At 56.6% G+C, this 12,196-nt stretch overlaps 1 protein-coding gene across 4 annotated transcripts in view; it reads left to right on the plus strand.

Moving 5' to 3' along the window:
* RPTOR (regulatory associated protein of MTOR complex 1) overlaps positions 1-12,196 on the plus strand; it is a 270,956-nt gene that overhangs the window by 248,125 nt on the left and 10,635 nt on the right. For all 4 annotated transcript variants that reach the window (XM_019735643.2, XM_019735644.2, XM_074319891.1 and 1 more), the window contains exons 25-28: positions 3,312-3,417; positions 6,170-6,284; positions 7,917-8,041; positions 9,211-9,315. In XM_019735643.2, coding sequence (XP_019591202.2) covers positions 3,312-3,417; positions 6,170-6,284; positions 7,917-8,041; positions 9,211-9,315 — 451 coding nt within the window. The remainder of the gene's footprint in view (positions 1-3,311; positions 3,418-6,169; positions 6,285-7,916; positions 8,042-9,210; positions 9,316-12,196) is intronic.

The following is a 12,196-nucleotide window of genomic DNA, read 5'->3' on the forward strand; positions in this document are numbered from 1 at the left end:
CATGATAAAAGTGCTCAGCAAACTGGGACTAGAAGGAAACTTCCTTACCCCCATATAGGGCACCTACAAAACCTACAGTTGGCATCATTCTCATTGGTAAAAGACTGAAGTTTTTTTCCTAAACTCAGGAATAAAGCAAGGATGTCTGATCTCCCCTTTGCTGTTCAGCATCCTCCTACCAGCCATCCTACCCAGTGCAATAAGGCAAGAAAAGGAAATAGTGCATCCAGGTGGGCAGGACGAGATAAAACTATTTCTGTTCACAGACAACGTTATTGTGTATATACAAAATCCCAACTAATCTGCAAAATGCTACTAGAATAAGTGAGTTTAATAAGATTGCAGGATACAGAGTCATACAAAAATCGATTGTATTTTCTATAAGTACAATTGGAAACTGAAATTAAACCATTTACAATAGCACCCCCAAAAAACACGAAATATTTAGCTATAAACAACAACAAAAATGCATACAAGATCTGAAAAACAGAGAACACTGATCAAAGAACTCAGAGAAGAGCCTCGACCAATGACGACCATGTTCACAGCTGAAAGACTCACTAGTGTCCCCCAGATTGATGTATGGATCAGCGTAACCTCAATCAAAGTCCCAGGAGTGGTTTTGTTTTAAATCAGTGGGGGAAAGCAAAGACACTAAAATAACCAAACTTTTGAAATAGAATGAGGTCGGAAAGACACACGCTGTCTCATTTCAAGACTCAGTGTAAAGCTGAAGTAATCAAGGCATGTGAAGCTGCTGACACATCAATAGAAGGGAACAGAGTTCACAAATAGACCTACATTAGCACGTCGATTGATTCTCAACAGAGGTGCCACGATAGTTCAATTTGGTGGAGAGAGGGTGGATTTCCAACAGGGGGTGCTGTAGCAATTGGACGTCTGTTTGCCAAAAAAAAGAGCGTCTTGGTCCTTCCCTCACACCTGACACAATAACCAAGTCAGTGAGCCACAGCCCTAGACGTGAAGCTGAGAACCATGAAACTTCCAGGTCTTTCTGACTTGGGGATAGGAGACGGTTTCTTTCATAAGACGCAAAAGGCACAAGCCATGCAAGAAAAAAAGGGATAAACTGAATAAATTAATAACTGTGAAGAAAATGAACACACAAGGTACAGACCAAAGGAAAAAGTTGTGAATCACATATCTGAAGTTAGTCATTAGGGACGTGCGAATTACCGCAAAGAAGACACCACCACACTTCTCTCAGAACGGCTAAAATTGTTAACATCTCAGCACCAAGGTCAGACGGAGCCGCTGAAGCTCTCAGACGTTGGAAACGTCTGGCTACCTACCCAGGAGAACTGAAAACTTGTGTTCGTTCAAAAACCTCTGTGAATGTTTTAGTGGCTTTATTCATAATCACCAAAAACGAGAAACAGCCTAGTGGATAAACTGGGGTAGGGCCCCACAGCAAAGTTTAAGCCAGACTTAAAATCCATTTGCACAACATTCCGGAAAGGGCAGAACAAAACTACAGGATAGAAAACAGGTGGGAGCCGAGACTGGGCTGGGCAGGCAAGGCCGGGGGCGCTGGCAGGGGCAGGCAGAGTTGGTCTCCACTGTGGTGTGGTTACATAACTGTCAGCACTCATCAGAGCTATGCCCCAAGGGGTGACATGCCGTTCATGTCACTTAGCCTGACACTGAAGATGTGCCGTCAGTAGGAAAATGCCCACACGCAGGACTTCTCACACAGCAGTGGCTGCAGCATTGTACCTCAAAGGGCACCCGTCAGCTGTCACACACGTGGCAGGTATGTGGCAGTCATGTCAGCACCGTGCTGCTAAGGCCCGTCTGCCCCATATGCGCTGCGGCCCTCTGACCTCACTGTTTAGGGGCCGCGTTGTTGTTTGTTAAATAAACGATGGGAAAAGCGGTAAAACATGGCAAGGTGAAAAGGCATCACAGGGCACACTTGTTCGCACATCATGCCCCCAGAACGTGCTTTGTTTCAGGCCGTGTCTGAGAGGTTAACATCGCATCAGCCGGCCTCCCCAGGCCCACCTCCCCTCTGCCTTTGTCAGTCTTGTTCCATCTTGATAGTCATGACCCGTTTTGAATTTTATCCCGAGCCCCTTGAACTTAATTCAGAGGTACTGAAAGTAAGACACAGCTCCCTGAGTCACAACTCCACCGAATGTGGGTTAATGCCACGTGGCAATGGCCCAGATTGCCGCTCTCCAGAAGCCCGGTGGGGACGCCTGTCCCTTTGTCCTGAGCCCCACATCACTCCACACAGGCGAGGAGACGTCAGCTCTCAGGGCCACATCTCCGTGAGACGATCGCAGTTGGTTTCTGTCTGAGCAGAAGCCAGGAGTGTTAGGAATCCACGGCGTGTCACGATCCTAAGCATGTCACACTGTTCCCGACACCCATACCCTGCTGCTCCGGTAGAGGAAAGCCAGGCAGCAGCGGGGTGTGGGCCCTCGTTCGTTCAGAAGCTTTTTCTCAGCCTGAAGAGAGATGGTAAGTGGAGAGGAGAAAACGCAGTCGATGGTCTGACAGCCGCTGAGTGGGACACTTAGTAGCTCCATGTGGTCCCTGGCCTGTGTGGCAGTTGTCACACCCAGCAGTCCACCGCCTGCTGCTTTTCCAGGCATCTCCTCTTCCTTCTCATCTCTCTCTTGTCCCCCACGAGAGGCCCCGGTTCCCTTTGGCATCAGAGAAAGAAGGAAGGCACAGCCTCTGAGCACAGCCTCCTAGGATTTTGCATTTTACATGTGTGAAGTGGCGGCTCCACCCGGCTCAGCCTTAGCCGAGGTCTGGCACAGCACTGCTGTCGTGTCCCCCCCTGCGGAAGCCACGCCCGGATCCTTCCCTCTGCACCTCACCCCTCCAAAGCATCTTGTCTGCCGCTTTGAGAGCCGCCCACCCTGTCCTGCCACACGAGGCCGCAGCCTCCACTTCCACGCTGGGCCCTGAGGAACAGGGCAGCGCACGGCCCACGGGGCCTGGGGTCCTACGTTCCTCGCCCCAATCGGCCCTGCACTGGTCCCGGGGTCTCAGCCGCCCAGGCCGGTGGGGTGCAGACGGCTCCCCAGCACTAGGAGGAGGCCAGGTGGTCCTTTCCGAGCCCGCAGCCGGTGGCCGTGAGCGGGTGGCCCTGATACCGCAGGAGCTCGGGGGCCAGCCTCCGTTGGTGGCCCTGCGCTCTGTACCTGCCAGTGGGCGTGGGGCGCGCGGGCCAGACCCGAGGACCCAGGTTCTCCGGCGTGTGGGAGGAGGAGTCTTTTTCTGGCAAACAGTTATTTTTAGTTGCTGAACTTCATTTGGTGTTTTTGTTGCTGCAGATCCCAGAAGAACACGACCTGGAGAGTCAGATCCGCAAGGAGCGCGAGTGGAGGTTTCTGCGCAACGCCCGCGTCAGGAAGCAGGCACAGCAACTCATCCAGAAGGGTGAGGGGCGGGGCGGGGGCGGGGCGCAAGGGCGGGGCGGGGGGCGGGGCGTGGGACGGGGCGGGCAAAGCCCTGCGGGGGTGCCCTGCGGGGGTGCCCTCCAGCGAAGCGCCAGGCCTCTCCCACAAGCGCGCTCTCAGGTTTGACGTTGCCAAAGGGCAAGGAGCCAGCCCTCCCTGGGCCCTGGGGTCCCTGACTCGAGGGCCCTGTGCCTTTCCCCTGAGGACAGATGACAGGCACAGAGAGGAGGCTGCCCACCCCCCCACCCCCATCCTGGAAATCATCGCTGTCCCTGTCACCCAAAGTTGGATTTCAGTCACATTTTCATCAGCCCTTTTACCAAATTTGCCAACAGGGGGCCAAACCTTCCACTTGCATGACCCCGGCCGCCCGGGTGGAGTGGCAGGGAGCAGGGAAAACACGGTGTGTGCAGCAGGGAGGACGCTGGGCCCCAAGCCCGTCTTAGCTGCAGCCGCCCCCAGGCCCTGGAGGGGTGGGTCAGGCTGGGTCCAGCGGGAGCGCAGGCAGCGTCACCCCAGGGCCTCTTCCTGCCACTGGGAGGGTGGGTGGGCAGTGAGGACCCAGCTCCTTCCGCAGTTTTGCCCAGACAGAAGTGGGGTGGACTTCCGCCTCCTCCCGCGTGGCCGGCGCTGCTTTAATCACGGCGGGTCCCAGCGCAGAGCACTAATCAGGCTCTTAACTCTGGATTCTGTCGATTGGCTGTTGGATCTTGCCTCCCTGTCCTGTAAAACTCAGTGATGATGCTGGGTTACGATGTAAAGCGGGATGAGGACCCACGCGCACCCAGGGAACTGTGCCCCCTGGAGCCAGGACGCCCCTGTGCAGCCTCGTCTGTGTGCCCAGCTCACCCTGTAACATGCCTCAGGGTCGTTGGTCGTGAACGTGTGCGGTCCCTTCTGAGGCCTGAGCTCGGCTGTCTGTGACCCTGCCTCCCTGGACGAGCGGTCGGTGGCTGGATTTAACGCCCTCTCCAGTGACCGAGTTCAGCGTCTGCTGCCTGGCAGTCGCCACTCCGACGTGTGCGGCCGGGGGCAGCCGTGACTGCAGGTTCCTCAGGCCGTGAGAGCAGAGCCGCACAGGTGACAGGCGCTCTCCGAGTCACAGAGTCAAGACGCCCGTCCCTGGGAGGCTTGCAGGCGCACCGCTGGGACAGCAGGACAGTGGTGTCCCTGCGCCTGCGAGAGCCCAGGAGCCGAGCCCCAGGCGGATGGCCCCACAGTGACACCACCCTTGGGGCTGGCACTTCCGGTCAGCGCTGAGCCGGGCACTCGAGAAACAACCGGTTTTCTAGGCCAAGACAGAAACAAAGTTTGTAAACTAGAGCCAAGGGGCTCCCTCTTTCCTTTGTGGGGAGAAGCGAGCTGCTTGTCAGGCGCACGCGCAGAGGAGCCGCTGAGCTGCTGGAACGCAGAAAGCTGGGCACAGGGACCGCACGCGCGGAAAGGACGTCAGCGACCCCCCACCTCGGTCACCGCAGACCCTGTCACGTTTTATTTTTATTTGCCAGCCCGCTGGGCTGCGCACTAACAGCGACACAAACGGTGAGAAAGACGGGAAGTGGTGCCTGTAGCTGGAGCGACGGCAGCGCCCCCGTGCGCGTCGGCGAGACGAGTTGGGAAAGTCAGTGCCCTCTCTCTGTAGGCCCGGAGCCCCCTCGCCCGTGGGCTGGTGCGGGGTGTTTGCACACATGCAAACGCATTTGCTGACTTCAGAATCGGGTCCTTCAGCTTTCAGTGCTCCATGTCCCGCCGCCGTCCTGGCTCCCTCCAAAGAAACCGCAGCTCAGTGAGGCCTCTTCAGGCGCCAGCCGCTCCCACCGTGAGGACCTCTGGGGCCTGTTGCCTGTGAGTCTGACTCCCGTGCTGTCATCCAGGGCTTTCCAGGGTCTGCTGTTTTAACAAAGGGACGTGGTGAGAGGCCGAAGCCCAGGGCAGCGAACACCACAGAAGCTTCTTTGCAGCACCCAAGACCTGTGTTCACAGCCAAGGGGAGTTTGCATCTTTGACGCACTGCTGGGTGATGCAGGGGCCTGGCCAGCCCCCCCACCCCGGGCCAAGCATGGACAGAGGGGCCCAGGGCACGTGCCACTCTGAATAAGCCTTACACTGGTGTTCACCAAAAATGTCTCTAATGTGTCCTGATGCTCTGCATTTTCAGCCTCTTTCTATTGTTCTTCTGAGACAAACTCAGACCTGGGGAACTTGTTTCCTGTGTCAGGACTTGGAGTCTGTGACAGATCCACACTCAGCTCCTCTGTGAGTCTGTGATTCTCCACCGCAGTCGTGCCAGGTCGTAGGTACCACCTTTCCAGACCGAAAGACCCCCTGGGACTTTGGCCGAACCGTGGACAGTGGAGGCTGCACCCCACGTTTCAACCTGGAGCCTGAGTGACAAATCGTGGCCGACTGAGCTTTCCTCTGACGTCTTCACTGCTTTCTTCATAAAATCCAAACCGACTACAGTGCCCAGTATTGCTGCTGTGTTGTTGCAATGCACGCATTGCCAAGCTTGGCTGAAAACTTACCCACGTGTCACCTTGTGCAGGAGCTTTTGGGCTCCAGGCAGAGGCAGGGACCCTGCGTCTGGGGAGCCCGGGCCCTCACTCTGGGCCCTGCTTGTTTCCTTGTGCCCCTCCGAGTCCCCAAACACGAGGTGTGGGCATCGGCCTTGGGACAAATCCGTCATCCTTTTTTTCTGTGAAGTAAGACCCCTTGTTTGTTTCTCTGGGCAGGCATCACCAGACTGGACGACCAGATATTTCTGAACAGGAACCCCGGCGTCCCCTCCGTAGTCAAGTTTCACCCCTTTACACCTTGTGTGGCCGTCGCCGATAAAGACAGCATCTGGTATGCGTGGGGCTGGGCGGGACTTGCATTTCAGCGGGCTGGCAGTGAGCCCCGGTGGTGGGAGCAGCACCTCTTCCTCCCCTGCCTTCCTGGCCTCCAAACTCTGTGGGCTGCTGCTGGTGGACAGGCCTCAGAATGTGGGGAGAAAGGCCCCTACGCCCCTCTTCTAGTGACCCCCACCCAGTGTTACTGGAGGCCGGCCAGGGTCCCAGCCAGGTTATGGACCGGGCCGTGGTGGAAGCTTCTAGTATTAAGACAAGGCTGTTCCCACAGGCTCATGCAACCACGTGTGACAAGGGTGTATGCGGGCCAATTCCATTACCACCTCTGCAGAAGCAAGTGTGTTAATACAAGACACAAGCATTGCCCTTATGTCATGGAGAAAATGCTCGCTACGTGGTGGGGAGAATGAGGGTTATTCTTACCTCTTACTTTCCTCTTTTTTTATTGTGGTAAAATACACATAACAAAATTTACCATTTTAACCATTTTTAAGTGTCCAGTTCAGTGGCGTTAAGTTCATTCACACTGTACCATCACTATCCATCTCCAGAACTTTCTCATTGCGCCAAACTGAATCTCTGTCCCCATTAAACACTCACTCCCGCTCCCCTTCCCAGCTCCTGGCAGCCTCCATCCCAGTTTCTGTCTCTATGAATGTGGAGTCTGGGGACCCCGGAGAAGCAGAATCACACAGTACTTGTCTTTCTGTGACTGGCTGATTGCCGTGAGCAGTGTCCACAAGGCCCATCCGTGTTTTATTGCAGGTGTCAGAATAAGCTTTCTTTTTAGGGCTGAGTAATATTCTGTTATCTGGAGAGACCATGCCTTCTTTATCCATTCATCCATCAATGGACACTTGGGTTGTTTCTACCTTTTTTAAAAATATATCAGTATGATCAGGTTTTAGTTTTTAATTTTTTTTAAATATGTTCGCTTTTAACACAACTCACAGGAGAGTAAAGCATAAATAGAATAAAGCCTGCCTTGTTTGCTTGTTGGGTTGATTCTGTTGCACAAGGAGACCAGGTAAGTGACAGTGGCGCTACTGAGCCTTTCCACACCTGCCATGGGACCGCGTGTGTTTGCTCCTGCAGGGCTGAATTTGACCTCAGGTTCGCATTTACTTCAGGCCACCGTATACGGGTACTTGTTAACAGTGCCCTTTAAATTAGAAGGAGAAATTTTATTGAAGATTCTGTAGACAATCATTTTTTCTTAATAACTAAGGTAGTAATAAGTGACATTGTTTAGCTGCTCAGTATCTGCCAGGCGTGATGCTGATTCCTGTGTATCAGTTTGTGCCCCATTTAATTGTTACATCTTGTCTCCGCCTTTGGACTATTGTGAAAAATGCGGCTATAAACATGGGTGCATAAATCTCTCTCAAGTATCAACCCAGAAGCGGATTCCTGGATCATGCAGTAGTTCTGTGTTTATTTTGAGGACTTCTAGACTGTTCCCCACAGCAGCAGCTCCATTTGACATCCCCACCTGCAATGCAGCAGGGCTCGGTTTCCCCACATCCTCCCAACACGCGTCGTTTTCTGTTTTGCTGAGAGTGGCCGTCTGGTGGGTGCGAGGTGGCCCCCCCTTGTGGTTTTCACCCCTTCCTACTTGTATTCCCTTCAGTTTCTGGGACTGGGAGAAAGGGGAGAAGCTGGATTACTTCCACAACGGGAACCCTCGGTACACAAGGGTCACGGCCATGGAGTATCTGAATGGTCAGGACTGCTCACTGCTGCTCACGGCCACAGGTGAGAGGGGCTTGCGTGGCCAGGACAGAGGGGACAGGGGACAGATGTGAGACCCCAGCGCAAAGTTTCCTTTGACCCTGACCATTTTTTCTGGCAAAGGGGACTGGTCACAAGAGGAGACCACCGTCGTTAAGGGGTTAGGAGGCTTCTGAGGGAAAGGGCTCCCCCTCCCCAGGTATTGGGGAAAGCAGAGTGACCAGTGCCAGTCAGTGGCCCAGGGACTGTGTCTCCTCCTTGGGGACCCGGCCCTTCCCTGACCAGAACAGGCGCCTCCAGCCTTCAGAAGCCCACACAGGTGAGGCCAGTGGACCTCAGGGGACCTGGTAGGGAGAGGGAGGTGGCCCCCCGTGACACGTGCTGGGGTCTCTAGCCGGCCTTGCCTCCGCCCCTTCCTCTCCAGGGCAGGCCCCCTCTCCCTGGCAGTCAGCCTTACGACCCCTCAGCCGTAGTTCATTACCAGCAGTGGGTCTCACACGTTCTTTTTGGTCTGAAATGTCATCATTTCACCCTCACTCTTGAACACTAGTGTTCCAAGTAACCCAGCCTTGGTTACCAGTCGTTTTCCTGTAGCATTTTAAAGATGTGATATCACTGTTTCTTGCTGATGGGAAGTCGCTGTCAGTCTAGTGGAGCCTCCTTCAGAGATGACAGGCGTAGTGGGGGGGGTGCCAGGGAGGAGGGAGGAGCACACGTGAGAGAAAGAAGCCACGTCCAACTCCAGGAAGAAGGAAGGAAGGACACAGGACTCCGGCGCCCCTCGTTGCCCATGTGCCGAGGACACCAGGGCCATTTCCCCGTGCTAAGCATCCAAAGGCAGGGAGGAATGTCCTGCCATCTTCTGATCTGGACACCCCAGAGGCCGAGGTCACGATTGGTGTGAAGGCCCTTCTGTGTGGAGCACAGACAGGGAGTGGGAAGGGGTGACAGGCACTGAAGACCTCGTCCCTTAGTGAGATTGGTTCTCAGCACGAGATGTCAGCTGGGAGAACGGACAGTGGCGGAGGAGGAAGCACGGGCCCCACCCCTGCCTCTGCCCCCACCCCTCCCCACTGCCCAGACGTGAGTGAGGGCACAGCCAGCCCATCCCGGATCCTAAGCGCTCTCCCCTCCACGGTGCCTGCCGCCAGGACAGCCGGGCCTGGGTTCTGACCACCTCTTTTCTCCCCAAGATGATGGCGCCATCAGGGTCTGGAAGAATTTCGCTGATTTGGAAAAGAATCCAGAAATGGTGACCGCTTGGCAGGGGCTCTCGGACATGCTGCCAACAACCCGAGGTGCGTCCTTCCCGGGAACAAAAAGAGGATCCAGAACCGCGGGAAGGGGCTGGGGTGGGGGGAGAGGGGCCCCGAAGGGGCCTGGAGAGAGGGGGACCCCGCAGGCTGCTCAGCTCATTCAGTTCTGGAGTCATGAACCTGCCGGCTTCCCTCATTCGTCACCAGGCGCTTCACCTGGGAGACTAGCTATGCGTGCTGGCGGTCCAGCCGGCCTCTGACCGGCCCGAGCGTGCCACGGCCTGCATGCACCTGCCCTCAGCCCTTGTCCCTGGCTTGAAGCGAGTGTTGCTTAGAAAAGCGTTGCCTCTGGCAGGACCTGGGGGGTGGGGGGGGCCTGCATTCTGAGCTGTTTGCACCCAAATTAATTCTCTTGGGGAGCTGAGTGCACAGTGGTCACCCACTGTCCTTGCGTCTGGGCGGGGGTGGCCACGTGCGCTCCCCTGGCTGATGCTCCCCTGGCTGACAGATGTGCTGGTGTAGCTGGGGGGGCCACAGCTCCACCTGGCACAGCTCCGCATGCTGCCTGGCAGGTGGGCATGGCCGCCGCTCTGCAGCTGCCGTCTTTCCTGGGGCAAGGGCAGGAGTCGGAAGGGGCCCATGGTCTCAGCTCCCAGGCTCACTCTGTGTCCCGAAAGCAGTTACCTGGGCTGTGGGGGTCAGGATGTGAGGGTCAGGATGTGGGGGTCAGCATGTGGGGTCAGGATGTGGGGGTCAGGATGTGGGGGGTCAGGATGTGGGGGTCAGGATGTGGGGTCAGGCTGTGGGGGTCAGGCTGTCGGGGTCAGGCTGTCGGGGTCAGCATTTCCAGACGCCCGCAGCTGGAACCCTGTCTCCCTTCAGTTTGACCCCAAATCCACTGGTGTTGTCGCCAGTAAAAGCACTTACTCTGCATTCCTGCTGCCAGCCTGGGATTTCCGCATCCCTTTCCACATTCTGCGTGGCCTCGCCTGTGTCCTGTCCTTGCAGCACCACAGGGAACTTGGTGCTGCTGTCTCCCCTTCGGAGGTGCACCGGTCCTGGGGAGATGCCGACCCTCAGCGGCCACTTCCTGAGGGAGGGGCTGTCAGCCCCCAGCACAGACAGCGTCAGGGCACACAGTTCCTGCATGTTGTTTTTAAAAATGTAGCCATGTTTTTAAATTTTTTCAGGAAAAACATAGCCGTCCATAGGCACCCCCTACCCACCCAACCCCTGCAGGCGGGTCATGTGCTGATGTAGGTGACAGTGTCCCTCCATCTGTGTGCTGCCTTTTCCGTATTAGAGCAAAAGCCTGGTCTCTACCCCACGACCCCCACCCCCACCCTTCAGCCCATGCTGGCAGCTCTGCTGGGGGCCGGGGGCTGTGGGGACCCTCCGTGGCTTCCTGGGTACTCAGCTCACAGGTTTCACTGCAGGACACATGGTGATTGAATCGTCCCCTCAGGACACTTTTCAGTCCTAAGCTCCTGCTGCCATCCCAGCAGGTGATACACCCAGAGCCCCAGCCATTCCCCAGCCCTGCCACGCAGGACGTGCAAAGACTCCTGTGTGGGGCAGGCAGGGGCTGGGCGAGAGCAGAGGAGAGGGGTCGGCAGAAACGCTGGTGGTTAAGTTTATTCTTCATGCAACTGCCTGCCTCACTGTCACCCCAAATGACATGTGTGGGGTTCTGAGACTTGCAGAGTGGTCTTATCCACAGCATGTTTCCCTTCGTTTCCTTTAGGGTGAGAGGGGCTGTCCAGGAGGACAGCCTGGAAGCATGACGGGTTTGGGGGTTCCAGCTGAAAAGAAATGCAGCTGGGTGAGTGGATGGACAGCACGTGTCCTCCCAGCCCGTGAGGGGACCCCCAGACGTCGCCTGGTGTGTGGAGCGCTGCTCCTGGCCCAGGTGTCCACCGCAGCCCTGACGGGAGAGTGGCTTCCACTGTGTAGACGTGTTTCTTACCCACCCCCTGCCGTCTGCACCTCTCCCCAGTTTTCAGTTGCTGAGAGTCTGTCAGCAGGTGCGGGGTAAGCAGCTCTAGGTAGACACCCTGCCCTCGCCAGCTGCCCAGCCAGGGCTGGCTGGTCACACCCTCTGCCTTCAGCCAGGCAGCTGTGAGCTTAGAGAAAGGGAGGATGCCTGGCCGGCAAGGCGGAGCCTGCCAGTGTCCCCGCGGTGGTCTCTGGGGACCTTCTCAGGCACAGGGAACAGCCCCCACTTACTGCTCCGAATGAATCCCACGGGCGCTTGAAGCTCAATTTGCTGCACACAGCGTGTTCCCCATGTGCCCTGTAGCTGCCCCAGGTGGCTGCCCGGGCAGGAGCCTGCACAGCCGGGCGGCCCTTCCCACTGGCCTTCAGGTGCCAAGTGCATGGGGAGGGCTCATCTCCTAGGAACGCTGGCGTGTGGGGCGGTGGGTGGGTGCGAGGGCGCTGTGTCATCCGACCCAGAGGACGGGCTGACCCCGGTAGTAGAGGGGAGCCCTTACCTGTGGAGTCGCTGTCTTGGCAGCGTCTTTGAAAAGATTGGACTGTGGTTTGTGACTGAAAAGAAGCCGGTTTCCTGCAGGGGTCCCCGCCCTGCTCTTTGGAAGTTTTGTAGGATCCCGGTGTCGTCATCTTAAAATACCTCTGGCTCACATGCGTACACGTGTGCACACGCTTACACATGCACAGCTGTGCACATGCTTGCATCGTGCACGTGCGGGCACTCCCCTCACAGCCCCCCTGCAGTCAGGAGAACCCAGCCGCCCTCGGAGCTGCGTGCACTGTGCTCTGAAGTAGAATCAATGATGGGGCCGTGTCCTCAAGCCACAGTCCTGGGCAGAGACCTCCGGGCCCAGCGGCCCTTGCAGAGCCTCCTGGCTGACCACCGGGGCCGCTCCTGCCAGCCTGGCCGCACTAACCATGTGTGGTTCTG

The sequence above is a fragment of the Rhinolophus sinicus genome, linkage group LG15 (assembly GCF_036562045.2).
Source record: "Rhinolophus sinicus isolate RSC01 linkage group LG15, ASM3656204v1, whole genome shotgun sequence".
NCBI lineage: Eukaryota > Metazoa > Chordata > Mammalia > Chiroptera > Rhinolophidae > Rhinolophus > Rhinolophus sinicus.